This window comes from Xenopus laevis, chromosome 1S (genome assembly GCF_017654675.1).
Source record: "Xenopus laevis strain J_2021 chromosome 1S, Xenopus_laevis_v10.1, whole genome shotgun sequence".
NCBI classification, from domain to species: domain Eukaryota; kingdom Metazoa; phylum Chordata; class Amphibia; order Anura; family Pipidae; genus Xenopus; species Xenopus laevis.
The window spans coordinates 4,671,753-4,688,456 of record NC_054372.1 but is presented as its reverse complement, the minus strand read 5'-3'; the positions used below and the strand labels follow the sequence as shown (position 1 = coordinate 4,688,456).

Genomic DNA, 16,704 nt, shown 5'->3' with positions numbered 1-16,704 from the left:
AGACCTGACCAATAAGGTTTTTAACTTTAATGGGGGACCAGGGTTTCCAGGTCTAATTTTAAAAACTGCCAAAGTCAGCTACAAAACCAGCCCAACACTAGCCAAGAGGCACAAATTTTCACTGTTTAGCATATTTTTCCATAAAGCAAAATAGGACAGATTTGCCCTTCACCAGGGTCATAACTACAGAGGGGGGCCAGGGGTATAGGGGTCCTATAAGGTCTAATACATATACAATTTCAATAAATATTGGTAAAAAAGTTCAACCTCTAGACATTTTGGTGGCCAGCTGATTTTTTCCCCAAAATTGTCTGAAATTGAGGAAAGTCACTGAATGAGAAGAGGGGTGGGAGACTGGTACAGAGCCCAAAATCGGGTAACTTTAGACATTACACTTGACAGTTGGCAAATTGTTAAACAAAAACAACAAGATGCATTGGGACCAAAGATGCATTGGGAGACTCAGGCTTGGCACATTAGGGCAAGAAAAAACTTTGTCTGGTTTCCAAAGTACAAATCAGACAAAGGCCCAAAAAGTAGCCCAAATCTGTACCTTGGCTAGTTTGTACTTTCAAAACCCACGTGGGCTTTAAATTAATATACCAATTTGGCTGGTAAACTGCCAACCTGGCAACCCTGGCCACCAATGTTTTTTTTATCTTGGGGGGGGCCTGGTCAACAAGTTCTTTTTACCTTTTATGGGGGGGGGGGTCCAGGTCCAGCACTGCCATCCTGCCTAAATGCGGATGAAGTGTGATATTAATGGTGTTTTAGGGCTCATTTACTTTATGGCCTGCTGTGCTATTATGGCTGCTAATTGCCATGTGTTTAGCCACTATTTCCCAGAATTGCTGTTCAAGTAGCATACACCTCATTTTGTGTACAATGGGGCACTGACATATTGTTGGGGGGGGGATTTTAAACACCCTGGTACTAGGGTTGACATCTGGTTGGTATTTTACTGGCCTCGCCGGTAAAAATGATGACTGATCCCAAAGTTATTAATAGGGAATAAAGATAAATATATAGGAAGGTCAGTGATCCCAATGTTATTAATAGGGAATAAAGATAAATCTATAGGAAGGTCAGTGATCCCAATGTTATTAATAGGGAATAAAGATAAAGATATAGGAAGGTCAGTGATCCCAATGTTATTAATAGGGAATAAAGATAAATATATAGGAAGGTCAGTGATCCCAATGTTATTAATAGGGAATAAAGATAAATATATAGGAAGGTCAGTGATCCCAATGTTATTAATAGGGAATAAAGATAAATATATAGGAAGGTCAGTGATCCCAATGTTATTAATAGGGAATAAAAGATAAATCTATAGGAAGGTCAGTGATCCCAATGTTATTAATAGGGAATAAAGATAAATATATAGGAAGGTCAGTGATATGATCCCAATGTTATTAATAGGGAATAAAGATAAATATATAGGAAGGTCAGTGATATGATCCCAATGTTATTAATAGGGAATAAAGATAAATATATAGGAAGGTCAGTGATCCCAATGTTATTAATAGGAATAAAGATAAATATATAGGAAGGTCAGTAATCCCAATGTTATTAATAGGGAATAAAGATAAATATATAGGAAGGTCAGTGATCCCAATGTTATTAATAGGGAATAAAGATAAATATATAGGAAGGTCAGTGATCCCAATGTTATTAATAGGGAATAAAGATAAATATATAGGAAGGTCGGTATTTTTTCCACAAAAGGTGTACACGCCTCAAGCAGCTCACTCATGAGTAGGGTTGTCACGTTTCCTAAAATTTTTACCTGCTGGTGGGGGTTGGAACAAAAGGCGTGGGCCATGATGTAAAAGGGGCGGAGCCACATTGCAGAGATCGCCAGGATGTAAAAGGGGCAGGGCTGCGTCGCGGAGATCGCCAAAGTTACGTTTCCAGGGGATTGGGGGTGGGCCAAGGGGTCGTTAAGGGTATTACAAGTTTAAAAGCTAATAAATTAGTAATAGTGGCCCGGCCTTGGCAGGTGTCTTACCAACTAGACTAATAAATCACCAGCGGGGGGGCAACTCTACATGAGGTAAAAATAGGGACCTGATGGCAAATGTAAGAGAAAGTTGGATCAGAATTAATTGCCTCTCACGTCATAAACACAAAATCTCTGTCACGTGGATATTTTCTTATTATCAGTCCCAGATACCAAACACATTACAATCTACACTCACATCCCTCTCAGCAAATCCTTTTTTATTTATATCCACAGGCAAAGCCTCAAACACAGGCCCTTAAACATCCTCAGTAACAATTACTGGAGTAGGGACTGGTAAGGAAGGAATTCTGTCTCTTACAACAGAGAGAACAGAACTGGGACACCTAACACTTCACCTACACAGCTTGCCCAAAACAAAAATGGATAATGAGCGCTCCTTCACAACGTCTCTATGGTTGCGCGGCCGAACGTCTCCAGCTTGACGTACTATAGGAAACCGGAAGTGTGTTTTCTTTTCTATGGTTCCTGTGTGACGCTCCCGCTCTATGGTTAGCTGTGCAGCTGCCTTGCTGGCGGGAGAAGGGACAGGAAACAGTGGGTAGTTAGTGCTGGAGTGAGTGAAACTGAGGAGGAAGTACAGGAGCTGAGTAGGGTCAGGTGAGTGTAGTTGTGAGGGCAGTGCAGGGGAAGCGTCTAGCAGAGGCTTCAGGTGAGGCTGGTGCGGGTGAGTGTAGGATTGAGTGTAGGATTGAGTGTAGGATTGAGTGTAGGATTGAGTGTAGGCTGAGTGGGCACTTCAGGGGGTTTATTGCCTGTGGAACATTGTTGGGAAACTGTAGGGAGTCAGTAGATGCAGCTCCTTGAGAAGTTCCATGTGATTATAATAAGTTAGTTGTACAGGGCTGAGACACTTCACAGACTGGAGTTCAATCATGTGGTTCATCTATGTCCTCAGCTGGCTGTCCCTGTTTGTTCAGGTGGCCTTTGTCACTCTGGCTATTGGTGAGTCTTCTTTCAATCACTTGTTTATTAGCAATGGATTTAGTATCTGTGTCACAACTTCTGCTGCTTCTCCTAAACACCACTGACAGCCTGCGCTGTGCTCTTATTCTTTCTTATTCTTTCACTTTCTTTTTAAAGGAACCGTAACACCAAACAATTAAAATATTTTAAATGAATGGCAATATAATGTAGTGTTGCTCTGCACTGGTACAACTGGGGTGTTTGCTTCAGAAACACTACTATAGTTTATATAAACAAGCTGCTGTGTAGCCATGGGGGCAGCCATTCAAGCACAGGATACACAGTAGATAACAGATAAGTACTACTATAGTTTATATAAACAAGCTGCTGTGTAGCCATGGGGGCAGCCATTCAAGCACAGCATACACAGTAGATAACAGATAAGTACTACTATAGTTTATATAAACAAGCTGCTGTGTAGCCATGGGGGCAGCCATTCAAGCACAGGATACACAGTAGATAACAGATAAGTACTACTATAGTTTATATAAACAAGCTGCTGTGTAGTCATGGGGGCAGCCATTCAAGCACAGGGTACACAGTAGATAACAGATAAGTACTACTATAGTTTATATAAACAAGCTGCTGTGTAACCATGGGGGCAGCCATTCAAGCACGGGATACACAGTAGATAACAGATCAGTACTACTATAGTTTATATAAACAAGCTGCTGTGTAGTCATGGGGGCAGCCATTCAAGCACAGGATACACAGTAGATAACAGATAAGTACTACTATAGTTTATATAAACAAGCTGCTGTGTAGCCATGGGGGCAGCCATTCAAGCACAGGATACACAGTAGATAACAGATAAGTACTACTATAGTTTATATAAACAAGCTGCTGTGTAGCCATGGGGGCAGCCATTCAAGCACAGGATACACAGTAGATAACACATAAGTACTACTATAGTTTATATAAACAAGCTGCTGTGTAGCCATGGGGGCAGCCATTCAAGCACAGCATACACAGTAGATAACAGATAAGTACTACTATAGTTTATATAAACAAGCTGCTGTGTAGCCATGGGGGCAGCCATTCAAGCACAGGATACACAGTAGATAACAGATAAGTACTACTATAGTTTATATAAACAAGCTGCTGTGTAGTCATGGGGGCAGCCATTCAAGCACAGGGTACACAGTAGATAACAGATAAGTACTACTATAGTTTATATAAACAAGCTGCTGTGTAACCATGGGGGCAGCCATTCAAGCACGGGATACACAGTAGATAACAGATCAGTACTACTATAGTTTATATAAACAAGCTGCTGTGTAGTCATGGGGGCAGCCATTCAAGCACAGGATACACAGTAGATAACAGATAAGTACTACTATAGTTTATATAAACAAGCTGCTGTGTAGCCATGGGGGCAGCCATTCAAGCACAGGATACACAGTAGATAACAGATAAGTACTACTATAGTTTATATAAACAAGCTGCTGTGTAGCCATGGGGGCAGCCATTCATGCACAGGATACACAGTAGATAACAGATAAGTACTACTATAGTTTATATAAACAAGCTGCTGTGTAGCCATGGGGGCAGCCATTCAAGCACATGATACACAGTAGATACCAGATAAGCTCTGTAGTATACAATGGGATTCTTCAGCACTTAGCAGTTATCTACTGTGTATCCTGTACCTTTTTCCCCTATTTCAGCTTTGAATGGCTGCCCCCATGGAGAAACCTGGGCAACTTCATTGTTACCACTGACTTTTCCTTCTGCTAATTTGTGTCTCTGTGCAGTCGGTGGTTAAAGCAGAAGGAAAAGCTAAAAGTAAGTAAGCCTTATCAGAAAGGTCTATATAAATACACCAGTAAACCCTCAAAGTAATGCTGCTCTGAGTCCTCTGTCAAAAGAAACAGCACATTTCTTTCCTTCTATTGTGTACTCATGGGCTTCTGTATCAGACTAACTGTTTTCAGCTTAAACCTCCAGGGCTAGGGGCTAGGGCTTGAGCATGCTCAGTTTGCTCCTCCCCTCCCTGCTGTAATCTGAGCTCAAAGCTATGCGTGAGAAGGGAGAGACTCAGGCAGGAAGTGATGTCACACCAAGCTAATATGGCAGCTGCTATCCTAAACAAACAGAGCTTCTAGAGCTGTTTACTCAGGTATGGTAAAGCATTCTGCAGAAGAAATATAGTGTTATAGATTGCACTATTGTGGCTAATCTATTGGCAATAAACTTCTTTGGTAGCTTTCCTTCTCCTTTAAAGCAGGAGAAACTGCCTGTCTAACTTTTGCATCCCCTTTCATCCAAGGCAAGGCTAGATCCTCCTTAGATTTTGATGGCTCCATTGTTGTCAAGACACTGTTTATCCAGCAACATATGTTTATGAAACAGGGTCCTAATGGTAGATCTGGCCAAGTCCCCCTGTGATACCCAAGTGTGATCAAATTCTAGCACTTCTATAACATGCGACGGTGCTGCAGTCAGTGCAAGACAAGCTGTCAGGACTGGAACTCATGTTGGAATGAAATGGGAATGGATCTTAAAGGGATTCTGTCATGATTTTTATGTTGTAGTTTTTATTTCTAAATGTCACTGTTTACACTGCAAATAATTCACTGTACAATATAAAATGTCATTCCTGAACCAGCAAGTGTATTTAGTTGTAATATTGGTGTGTAGGTGCATCTCAGGTCATTTTGCCTGGTCATGTGATTTCAGAAAGAGCCAGCACTTTAGGATGGAACTGCTTTCTGGCAGGCTGTTGTTTCTCCTACTCAATGTAACTGAATGTGTCTCAGTGGGACCTGGATTTTACTATTGAGTGTTGTTCTTAGATCTACCAGGCAGCTGTTATCTTGTGTTAGGAAGCTGCTATCTGGTTACCTCCCCATTGTTCTGTTGTTTGGCTGCTGGGGGGGGAGGGGTTGATATTACTCCAACTTGCAGTAAAGAGTGACTGAAGTTTATCAGAGCACAAGTCACATGACTGGGGGCAGCTGGGAAACTGACAATATGTCTAGCCCCATGTCAGAATTCAAAATTGAATATAAAAAAAATCTGTTTGCTCTTTTGAGAAATGGATTTCAGTGCAGAATTCTGCTGGAGCAGCACTATTAACTGATTCATTTAAAAAAAAAAAATGTTTTCCCATGACAGTATCTCTTTAAATCCAATCAGGCTGTTGCGCTTCTTCATCTTTACCTTCCAAACTGCCTATCCCCCATCCTATTGGCTAATCTCTGTAAATCTGTGTTTAGTCATCTGAACAGTATGAACTGGCACGCCAGAGATGCCATCTTTATTTGTATACTAAACAACGTTGTGCTTTTAGTATGAGCGTGTGGGTCATTGGCAGGGGTTGTAACATATTCATAGTGACAGAACAACTTGATCCCAATCTTTCTTGGGTTTGTCAGTCCCAGCTGAAGAGTAAGGAGCAATATCCAAAGTCTACAGGCAGCACTAACACCTATTAATCACTCGGCCTATAGATACTCATACTGGGAGACACGTAAGCACTTTGATTATGAGGAAGAAACTAATCAGCTTTAACCTTACTATAAGGAACATAAGTCAGACTATTACACTGAGGTGTAGGATGGCCCCTAGTATTCATCCCCCCTGTTGTACATTTACTTTCTATTCTTTTCTGGAGAACACTTTTACTTTTGCTGCCTGGGTCAACTCACAATTCTCCAGTCCAACGTCTCATGGAGTTAATAACATTTCTTATTGACACTAATGAGGATTACACTACAAAACCCTCTGGGTACAAAACAGAAGCAGCAACATTAGCATAAGTTCAATCTTTACGTTTTGTCTACTGAATAGAAAGAGCATGGGGGAGTTGCTTTTCCTTTTTGTTCTCCCTGTCATATACATATTCCTCAATAGATGTAAATATCTGCTGGTCAGGTTGACATAAGATCCTTGATCAGTTCAGCTCACTCAACCGTTACTTAAAGAGATACTGTCACGGGAAAACATGTTTTTCTCAAAACACATCAGTTAATGGTGCTGCTCCAGCAGAATTCTGCACTGAAATCCATTTCTCAAAAGAGCAAACAGATTTTTTTTTATATTCAAATTTGAACTCTGACATGGGGCTAGACATATTGTCAGTTTCCCAGCTGCCCCCAGTCATGTGACTTGTGCTCTCATAAACTTCAGTCACTCTTTAGGGCAGAGACACACGCTCAGATTCGGGGAGATTAGTCGCCCAGCAACATATCTCCTCTTCTTCGGGGTGACTAATCTCCCCGAAGGCCTCCCACCAGTTTAAATGTAGGCTTCGCTTTCCGAAGTTGCCTCACGAGAAAACTTCGGGCGACTTCGGAAAACAACACGCTCCAAGTGCCATCCAGCCCGCGATTTAGATTCTAGCTGACGGGAAGACAGTTCGCCCCGAAGAAGAGGCAATTTATCGTTGGGCGACAAAATCTCCCTCAATCTGAGCGTGTCTCTGCCCTTACTGCTGTACTACAAGTTGGAGTGATATCACCCCCTTCCCTTTCCCCCCAGCAGCCAAACAAAAGAACAATGGGAAGGTAACCAGATAGCAGCTCCCTAACACAAGATAACAGCTGCCTGGTATATCTAAGAACAGCACTCAATAGTAAAATCCAGGTCTCACTGAGACACATTCAGTTACATTGAGTAGGAGAAACAACAGCCTGCCAGAAAGCAGTTCCATCCTAAAGTGCTGGCTCTTTCTGAAATCACATGACCAGGCAAAATGAGCTGAGATGCACCTACACACCAATATTACAACTAAATACACTTGCTGCTTCAGGAATGACATTTTATATTGTACAGTGAATTATTTGCAGTGTAAACAGTGTCATTTAGAAATAAAAACGACACCATAAAAACCATGACAGAATCCTTTGAAGGTGGCCATACACTATAACATATACTCATTTGGCGAGGTCACCAAACGATCTGATCTTAACTCGATATGCTCACTAACGACAGGGCGATATTGGGTTAATCCGAATGTTTGGCCCTAGGGCTGAACGGTCGGATTACTACGAAGAGAATAGGTGCTGACGAGTCGTAGGACCGCATTGACTAGCTAATGTGGTCCTCGATCACAGGAAAACTCATAAACCTGCCCAATCGAGATCTGCCAAATTATTGGCCTGATATCGCTCAAGGGGACCTGTCGGAAGCCCCCACACACCGGTAGATAAGCTGCTCAATCGGTCTAAAGGACCAATATCGGCAGCTTTAATCTGCCCGTGTATGGCCATCTTTAGTGCACCCATGCAGTGTGGTTGTCCACAAACATCTTACTTGGTCTAGTGTGATTCTTAGCCTTATAAACCCTATCGGAACAGCCCCCTCACGTATTAATGGCGAAAGGAATCACTTCTATCCCATACACGGAATGATAGTAAAAGCCCTTGAGCTTTTTCGTGGCATAGTTGTTTCACTTCTGATTAATGAGGGGCTTGATGTTTGCTAGGCTGGCAATATATATATATATATATATATAATGTCCAGCAGCTGCACTCGGATAGAATGCTTCCAGGTGCAGACGGAGCAGAAGAGTACGGGGCAGTTGATTCTTGGCCTGTGATCGGACATCATCTGGCCCTAGTCTAAATGACAAGAAACAATGTGTTCCTTTCTCCGCATTCCTCCAGCCATTTCTAGTGTTTTGATATAATCAGGAACTTCAAGATCGGTATGAGTAAATGTGCATATTAGCATCTGGGTGTCTCCTCGGAACATGTGGGAAGCAGGTGGGATAAGAGCCATTTTGGCAGAACTTCACAGAAATCCAGTGAGATAAACTTAACCTGATTCCATTTATAATAGTATTAAGGAGATTTCTGATTTTAAGGGCAGAGACGCACACTCCGATTCGGGGAGATTAGTTGCCCAGCGACAAATCTCCTCTTCTTCGGGACGACTAATCTCTCCCGCCGGCTAGAATGTAAATCGTCGGCGGGCAATTGGTGCGGTTCGTTTTCCGAAGTTGCCTCACGAGGAAACTTCGGGCGACTTTGGAAAACGAATCGCTCAGAGTGCCATCCCGCCTGCGATTTATGTTCTAGCTGACGGGAGGCAGTTCGATGAGATTAGGCGACTAAATGTCCCTGAATCTGAACATGTGTCTCTGCCCTTAGCAAAACGAAATTGTACAACATACAGTAGCCCACAGTTCTTATATAATGTCTCCATTCCGGGGATTGTGTCTGTAATGCAGAAAGGATTTTTGTTCTGCACTGAATCAACTATTTGCTTCGACCAAGATTTATAACAAGCTTCACCTTTGGACCAATTTAGATTCTTGTCTTCCAATAAAGTTTGCAGCTCACCACTCTTTGGGTCAAAGGTCTTGCCCACAGGAGCTGATATTCCAGTTGAGGGAGGTTGTAGGGCTAGTTGCCTTGGGCTGATTGTGTTGCAGATGCTATACGTGCCATTCTCTATGCATTGTGGGTGAATGCAACATTTACTGCCATTACATGTATGGGACTCGTGTTACATGTCGGCTGCACACATATGACAGGCCGTGGGTACATTCCCTAACTCAAATACATTTGATGGTTTCTCTCTGTCTGCATTTGGCTATACAAAAAGGGGGGTTGTGGGATCACTCCAAAGGCTAAGTAAAAATGTATTAAAGTATAATGGAACTGCTACTGATTACGCCTCAATAGATGTAAATATCTGCTGGTCAGGTGGACATAAAAAAGGATCCTTGATCAGTTCAGCTCACTCAACCATTACTTAAAAGGATACTGTCATGGGAAAACATGTTTTTTTTCAAAACACATCAGTTAATAGTGCTGCTCCAGCAGAATTCTGCACTGAAATCCATTTCTCAAAAGAGCAAATAGATTTTTTTATATTCAATTTTGAAATCTGGCACGGGGTTAGACATTTTGTCAGTTTCCCAGCTGCCCCCAGTCATGTGACTTGTGCTCTGATAAACTTCAGTCACTCTTTAGGGCAGAGACACACGCTCAGATTCGGGGAGATTAGTCGCCCAGCAACAAATCTCTTCTTCGGGGTGACTAATCTCCCCGAACGGCCTCCCGCCAGCTTGAATGTAGACTTCACTTTCCAAGGTTGCCTCACGAGGAAACTTTGGGCAACTTCGGAAAACAACACGCTCCAAGTGCCATCCCGGAAGACAGTTCGTGGAGATTAGTCGCCCGAAGAAGAGGCGATTTATCGTTGGGAGACAAATCGATGGCACTCTGAGCAATTCATTTTCCAAAGTCGCCTGAAGTTTCCTCGTGAGGCAACTTCGGGATACGACGATTTACATTCTAGCCGACGGGAGACAGTAAGTAAAAATGTATTAAAGTACAATGGAAGTGCTACTGACTAAGCCAATTAATCAATGCAGATTCCCTGGTCCCCATCTCATAAGTAATTCAGTATATATGCAAATGCATGTGTTTACAAAAACTGGGGTTTTTAGTTAAAGTTATGATCATATAGTTGATTAGCCACCATACCACGTCAAGGTAAACCCCACATGGTGGAACCTAACTTGTTACCTCTGGTCATAGTATAAAAGTTCTTGTACCTCTGCATAGTAGCATTACTTGTAATAAGTGTCTCCTGAACCTTGGTTTCAGTCTGAGGGCTAGATCCTTCCCCGCCACTAGCCTTTGTGGCTTTTAAGAGACTGCCCAAACCATCACCCATTTTTTAAAAGCATATGACCACCATTAGTTTAAAGGGGTGGGTATGGGGGTGCTGCAAACCACATTAAGCTTAGCCTGCAACTTCTGGCTACATCAACTTTATGATCATAACTTTGCAACTAAAAACCCCTGTCTTTGTAAACACATGCACTTGCATTTATACTGAATTACTTATGAGGGCCAGGGAATGTGCATTGATTAATTGGCCAAATCAGTAGCACTTCCAATGTATGTAAACACATTTTAACTAAGCCTTGGAGTGCACCCTCAAACCCTATTTTTTGCATTGACTATGACTTGCTGTTCATCTGAACGTTAAATGAGTAAAGTGATGTGTTTCTATGCCATATTGATCTTCTCTGTTCGACTAATCTCCCTGAACTGCGATTTAGATTCTAGATGGTGGGCGTTCGGATCGCTTTGATTTCCGAAGTCGCCTGAAGTTCCCTCGTACGGTGACTATGGGCGACTTTGAGAACGAAGCACTCCGAGTACCATCCCGCTGACGATTCAGATTCTAGCCGGCCGTTAGGCAGTTCGGGGAGATTAGTCACCTGAAGAAGAGGCAATTTGTCGCCGGGCGACTAATCTCCCCGAATCTCCACTTATTTCTCTGCCCTAAAAGGTGATTGCTGATAATTCCTTGTAGTTCATCCTAAACTTGAGGCTTGTTCTTTGGGTTAAAATGTAAAACTTTCGTTCCCTCTTCCAGCTGCCGGACTGTACTACTTGGCAGAACTTATAGAGGAATACACGGTAGCCACCAGCAGGATAATAAAGTACATGATATGGGTAAGTTTCATGGGCCACTGTTACTCCCAACTGTAGGTCTGGGCTGAATTGGCCACCAATCACCAGAGAGATATGATTAAAACCTGTCTGTGCTGTTTGCATTTAGTTGTGGCTCAACTCTAAGTGCCACGAAGTAGATGAGATTACTATTCCTCTTACTCATGGTTAACATTACCTTTATGTCTTGCAGTTTTCTACAGGGGTGCTCATCTGCCTCTACTTGTTTGAGAAATTCCCAATCATTATGATTGCAGTCGGGCTCTTCACTAACGTAGTGTACTTTGGCTTGCTGCAGACGTTCCCTTTCATAATGCTCACATCCCCCAACTTCATATTATCCTGTGGTAAGTAGCCCTTCCGGCACAGACTGTGGAATCTCGAATCCGTCAGACAACAGGGATAATGTACTCCCTACTTTAAATAATAAGGATATTAGAAGTCACTGAGGGGTTGTTCTGTGACCATATAAAGGCACAAGGCTGCAGGCTGAGTTATACAGGGAACTCTCAGTATCACTCATGTATTATAAGAGATAATGTACCCCCTACTGTAAATGATAAGGATATTAGAAGTCACTGAGGGGTTGTTCTGTGACCATATAAAGGCACAAGGCTGCAGGCTGAGTTATACAGGGAACTCTGAGTATCACTCATGTATTATAAGGGATAATGTACCCCCTACTGTAAATTATAAGGATATTAGAAGTCACTGAGGGGTTGTTCTGTGACCATATAAAGGCACAAGGCTGCAGGCTGAGTTATACAGGGAACTCTGAGTATCACTCATGTATTATAAGGGATAATGTACCCCCTACTGTAAATTATATTAGACGTCACTGTGACCATCTAAAGGTACAACGCTGCAGACTGAACTTCAATCTGTTACTGGATCTATTGGGAGAAACAGAAAAAGCCATTTCTTCAGTCTGACACAAAAGATTCTGTATATTGTCCCACCTTCACACTCCCACTATGATTCTCCATGTGTTGGCAAAAGTAATATCAGGGCTGGAATATAAGACAGATAAATGCACATCTTGAAAGTCTGCTCTGTCAGTTTAAGGTTGCTCTTGTTATACCTTACACCTCATTACTGGTCAAAAATGTACATAGATTTCTTATAGATTGAATCAAGGCATTTGCATCTCACAACTAAACCCATCATTTCTCCTGACAGTTCTGGTGGTGCTGAATCACTACTTGGCTTTCCAGTACTTTGCTGATGAATATTACCCGTTCTCAGAGGTAAGTGATAACAGTGAGTACTAACAGGCATAGAATAACACATTCATTTGTTCCAAAGGCTTCCAGTAACACAGGCCTGGGATTTCATTGGTACTATCTAAAGTGCTGTAATCTGGAAAGCCATTTGGGGGGGGGGAGATAAAGGTGGGCGCACATACAGAGATGTCTCCCCTATATGCCAACCTTGAGGTGAGCAATATTGGGCTGATTCACTCGTGGGCCCAACGTTCACAACAAGCAGAATATGGGCGGTCAGATCAAGGACTGCATCAACAAAGCAATGTGTTCTGCGATCCAATGGGATTTTTAAGCCTCCTGATTGACAACTGACTTTCAGATATGACAGATATGATTGAGGCAGAAGTTTAGAAGGCCCCATACACTGCCCAACAAGCTGCCAACTTAATCTGTCTGCAGCTTTTATTTGCCCTGGTATGGGGACCTTTAGTAAGCACAATGGGAGCATTGGATAATTGGGTGTCTTACATAACTGATTTAGTTTGCTGTGTGTGGTCGGCGGAAGTTTTGAGATGTCATTTTTGCTAGAGACTTAAGATGGCTGTTACTAGCATAGGTATTTCACAGCATATAAGGTCAAATCAGCAGGAACAGCCCCTAAGTTTGCTCATAGTCGGTACAGAGAGATCCCATAAAACTATGGCAGCATAGGTATTCCCCTGTACTAAGCACAATTCAGCAGGAACAGTCCCTAAGTTTGCTCATAGTCTGTACAGAGAGTTCCCATAAAACTATGGCAGCATAGATATTCCCTGTACTAAGCACAATTCAGCAGGAACGGCCCCTAAGCTTGTTCATAGTCAGTACAGAGAGATCCCATAAAACTATGGCAGCATAGGTATTCCTCTGTACTAAGCACAATTCAGCCGGAACAGTCCCTAAGTTTGTTCATAGTCTGTACAGAGAGATTCCATAAAACTATGGCAGCATAGGTATTCCCTGTACTAAGCACAATTCAGCAGGAACAGTCCCCTAAGTTTGCTCATAGTCTGTACAGAGAGATCCCATAAAACTATGGCAGCATAGGTATTCCTCTGTACTAAGCACAATTCAGCAGGAACAGTCCCCTAAGTTTGCTCATAGTCTGTACAGAGAGATCCCATAAAACTATGGCAGCATAGGTATTCCCCTGTACTAAGCACAATTCAGCAGGAACAGTCCCCTAAGTTTGCTCATAGTCTGTACAGAGAGATCCCATAAAACTATGGCAGCATAGGTATTCCCCTGTACTAAGCACAATTCAGCAGGAACAGCCCCTAAGTTTGCTCATAGTCTTTACAGAGAGATCCCATAAAACTATGGCAGCATAGGTATTCCCCTGTACTAAGCACAATTCAGCAGGAACAGTCCCCTAAGTTTGCTCATAGTCTTTACAGAGAGATCCCATAAAACTATGGCAGCATAGGTATTCCCTGTACTAAGCACAATTCAGCAGGAACAGCCCCCTAAGTTTGCTCATAGTCTTTACAGAGAGATCCCATAAAACTATGGCAGCATAGGTATTCCCTGTACTAAGCACAATTCAGCAGGAACAGCCCATAAGTTTGCTCATCACTAGTCTGCTTAGGAAATAACATCAGTTTTCCAGTTGATATGTGGCCATAGGACAATGATGTAGAATCTGCAGTCAAAATCAGTAAAATAATTATACAATCGTTTGCGCTCTGCTTGTGCTTTTCAGGTCCTCACTTATTTCACCTTCTGTCTGTGGCTGATCCCATTTTCCTTCTTTGTTTCCTTGTCTGCTGGAGAGAATGTTCTCCCCTCCACAATTCAGCAAGGTGGTAAGTCCTGCAAATATTATTTACCACTTCTTCCCCCAGCAGATATGACCGGTTTTACCCCAAACTGAAGTTCAGACTTTTGTGCAGATAAGTCCTATCTAAATTTTAAGTTTTACCCTATTGGCCGCATCTAAATAAGACAGATAAGCTCCCACTCATTCATATATATATATGGCTTTGCATGTCATGTTTTGAATACATCCTCGAGTATTTCACAAGATATCTCGGTGTTGCTGGTCATTCCTTTGCTATATATGTATAAATTTATATATATATATTAGAGATGTGAAAGATTCGGCTGAATACCGAACCGAATCCTAATTTGCATATGCAAATTAGGGGAGGGAAAGAAAGAAAGCATTTTTACTTGTTTTGTGATGAAAAGTCGTGTGATTTCCCTTCCCACTCCTAAATTACATATGAAAATTTGGATTCGGTTCGCCAGGCACAAGAAATATATATATTTTATATATATATATATATATTTATATATAAAATACACAAAAGCCATGAATATCTTGTAAATCATATCCTTATAAACAGTGAGTTCTGATGTCATTTCTGTCACATGACTCACTGAAACTTGTGTATATTATAAATAAAGTTCCCCCTGTTGCAAAATATGAGGCTATTAGAAGTTACCTCGGAGTTCCATGACCTGTATAAAAACACTCGGGCCTACGGCCTCGTCCTTTTATATTGTCATGAAACTCCTCAGTAACTTATAATATCCTTATATTTTACAAGAGGGGGTACTTTATTCACTATATAAAGTAGGGATGCACCGAATCCAGGATTTGGTTCGGGATTCGGCCTTTTTCAACAGGATTCGGATTCGGCCGAATCCTTCTGCCTGGCTGAACCAAATCCTAATTTGCATATGCAAATTAGGTGCGGGGAGGGAAATTGTGTGACTTTTTGTCGCAAAACAAGGAAGTAAAAAAATTTTCCCTTCCAAGGATTCAAGGGTTCGGCCGAATCTAAAATAGTGTTGTATGTTTTTCACTTCCTGAAGACGGCCCGAGTTGGTGTGCCGAAACGTTGAAATAAAATCTTCCACTTCAGCCTTGGAGTGCGGTCACACACACACACCACACACACACACACACACACACACACACACACACACACACACCCCCCCCCCCCCATATTGTACTAAAGGAAACATTATGGCAGCTCCCACCTGTATTCATAAATATACAGAGAAGGAATGTTTTCTGACAAACCCACTAGTCTATATATTCCGTTTCGCTGCTGCTTACATTATATTTTTATTATTCTCTTTTCCACAGATGATGTTGTGTCCAACTATTTTACCAAGGGCAAGAGAGGGAAACGCTCAGGGATCCTGGTTATCTTCTCTTTCATCAAGGAGGCCATCTTGCCGAGCAGGCAGAAGATCTACTGAGCCTATTGAAACTTGTGACAAATCACTGTGCTGTATCACTTTAAATGAGAGAAAAAAAAGATCTGGTTTTGCACAGAGCAGAAAACTGTTGCCCATAGGAAGCTCACGGGCGCGAGAGAGATGTTAAGACTGCATTTATCTGGATTGGTTACAGGGAAGGGTTTCTCCAGCTACGATTGGATGGAATGTGTTCTCCAGCTATGATTGGATATCCAGTCTCTGATTCCTCCCACTGATAATGATTAAGCAACCAATGTTTGCTGCCATGCTAATTCATAGGACTTAACCCCGAGTGAACATCCAACAGCTGAATGTTCTACCACTAGGAAATACAAAATAAAATGCCATGAGTAGCCTTTCGTACAAAAAAATATAAATAAAAAACACAAAGTTCTGCGTTTATTTTAACAGTTGATGTAGTGCCGATAGAGAAGTCTTTATTGTCACGATCATTTATGGCAGTTTGGCCTGTAAATTCTCCAGCTGTGCAGAGATGATAGATACGTGGCATTATCCGCATTGGCTGTTGCCAATAAGTGTTCTCTTACTCAATTAAATACATTTATATTATACTTTTCTATGATATATATCACTTGGTTATACAGTATATACCCCAGGGACAACATCAGTCAAGAGGTTCAGCAGCCCTTCATCTTAAACGTTTCCATAGACTCTTTCCATAGTGGATCTTATTCATCCATATTTTGTATCACTGGAGACTGCACATGCTCAGAGTGCTCTGTTGAGAAGCTATGTTTTAGCAGAAAGTGAGGTTACATCTGTCATAGAAGCATACATACATACATACATACATACATTGTCAGTTGGTCCCTAAATA

General features: G+C 41.9%; 1 protein-coding gene across 2 annotated transcripts; it reads left to right on the top strand.

Annotated features, from left to right (window-relative positions):
• The first annotated feature begins 2,476 nt into the window (after positions 1–2,476).
• On the top strand, positions 2,477–16,279 carry tex261.S (testis expressed 261 S homeolog). 2 transcript variants are annotated; one of them, XM_018233320.2, is made up of 7 exons: positions 2,477–2,968; positions 4,744–4,774; positions 11,333–11,412; positions 11,603–11,756; positions 12,589–12,656; positions 14,356–14,458; positions 15,751–16,279. In XM_018233320.2, the coding sequence occupies exons 1-7, from the start codon at positions 2,912–2,914 to the stop codon at positions 15,864–15,866; spliced, it is 609 nt and encodes a 202-aa protein (XP_018088809.1). In that variant the 5' UTR covers positions 2,477–2,911; the 3' UTR covers positions 15,867–16,279.
• The last annotated feature ends 425 nt before the right edge of the window (positions 16,280–16,704 follow it).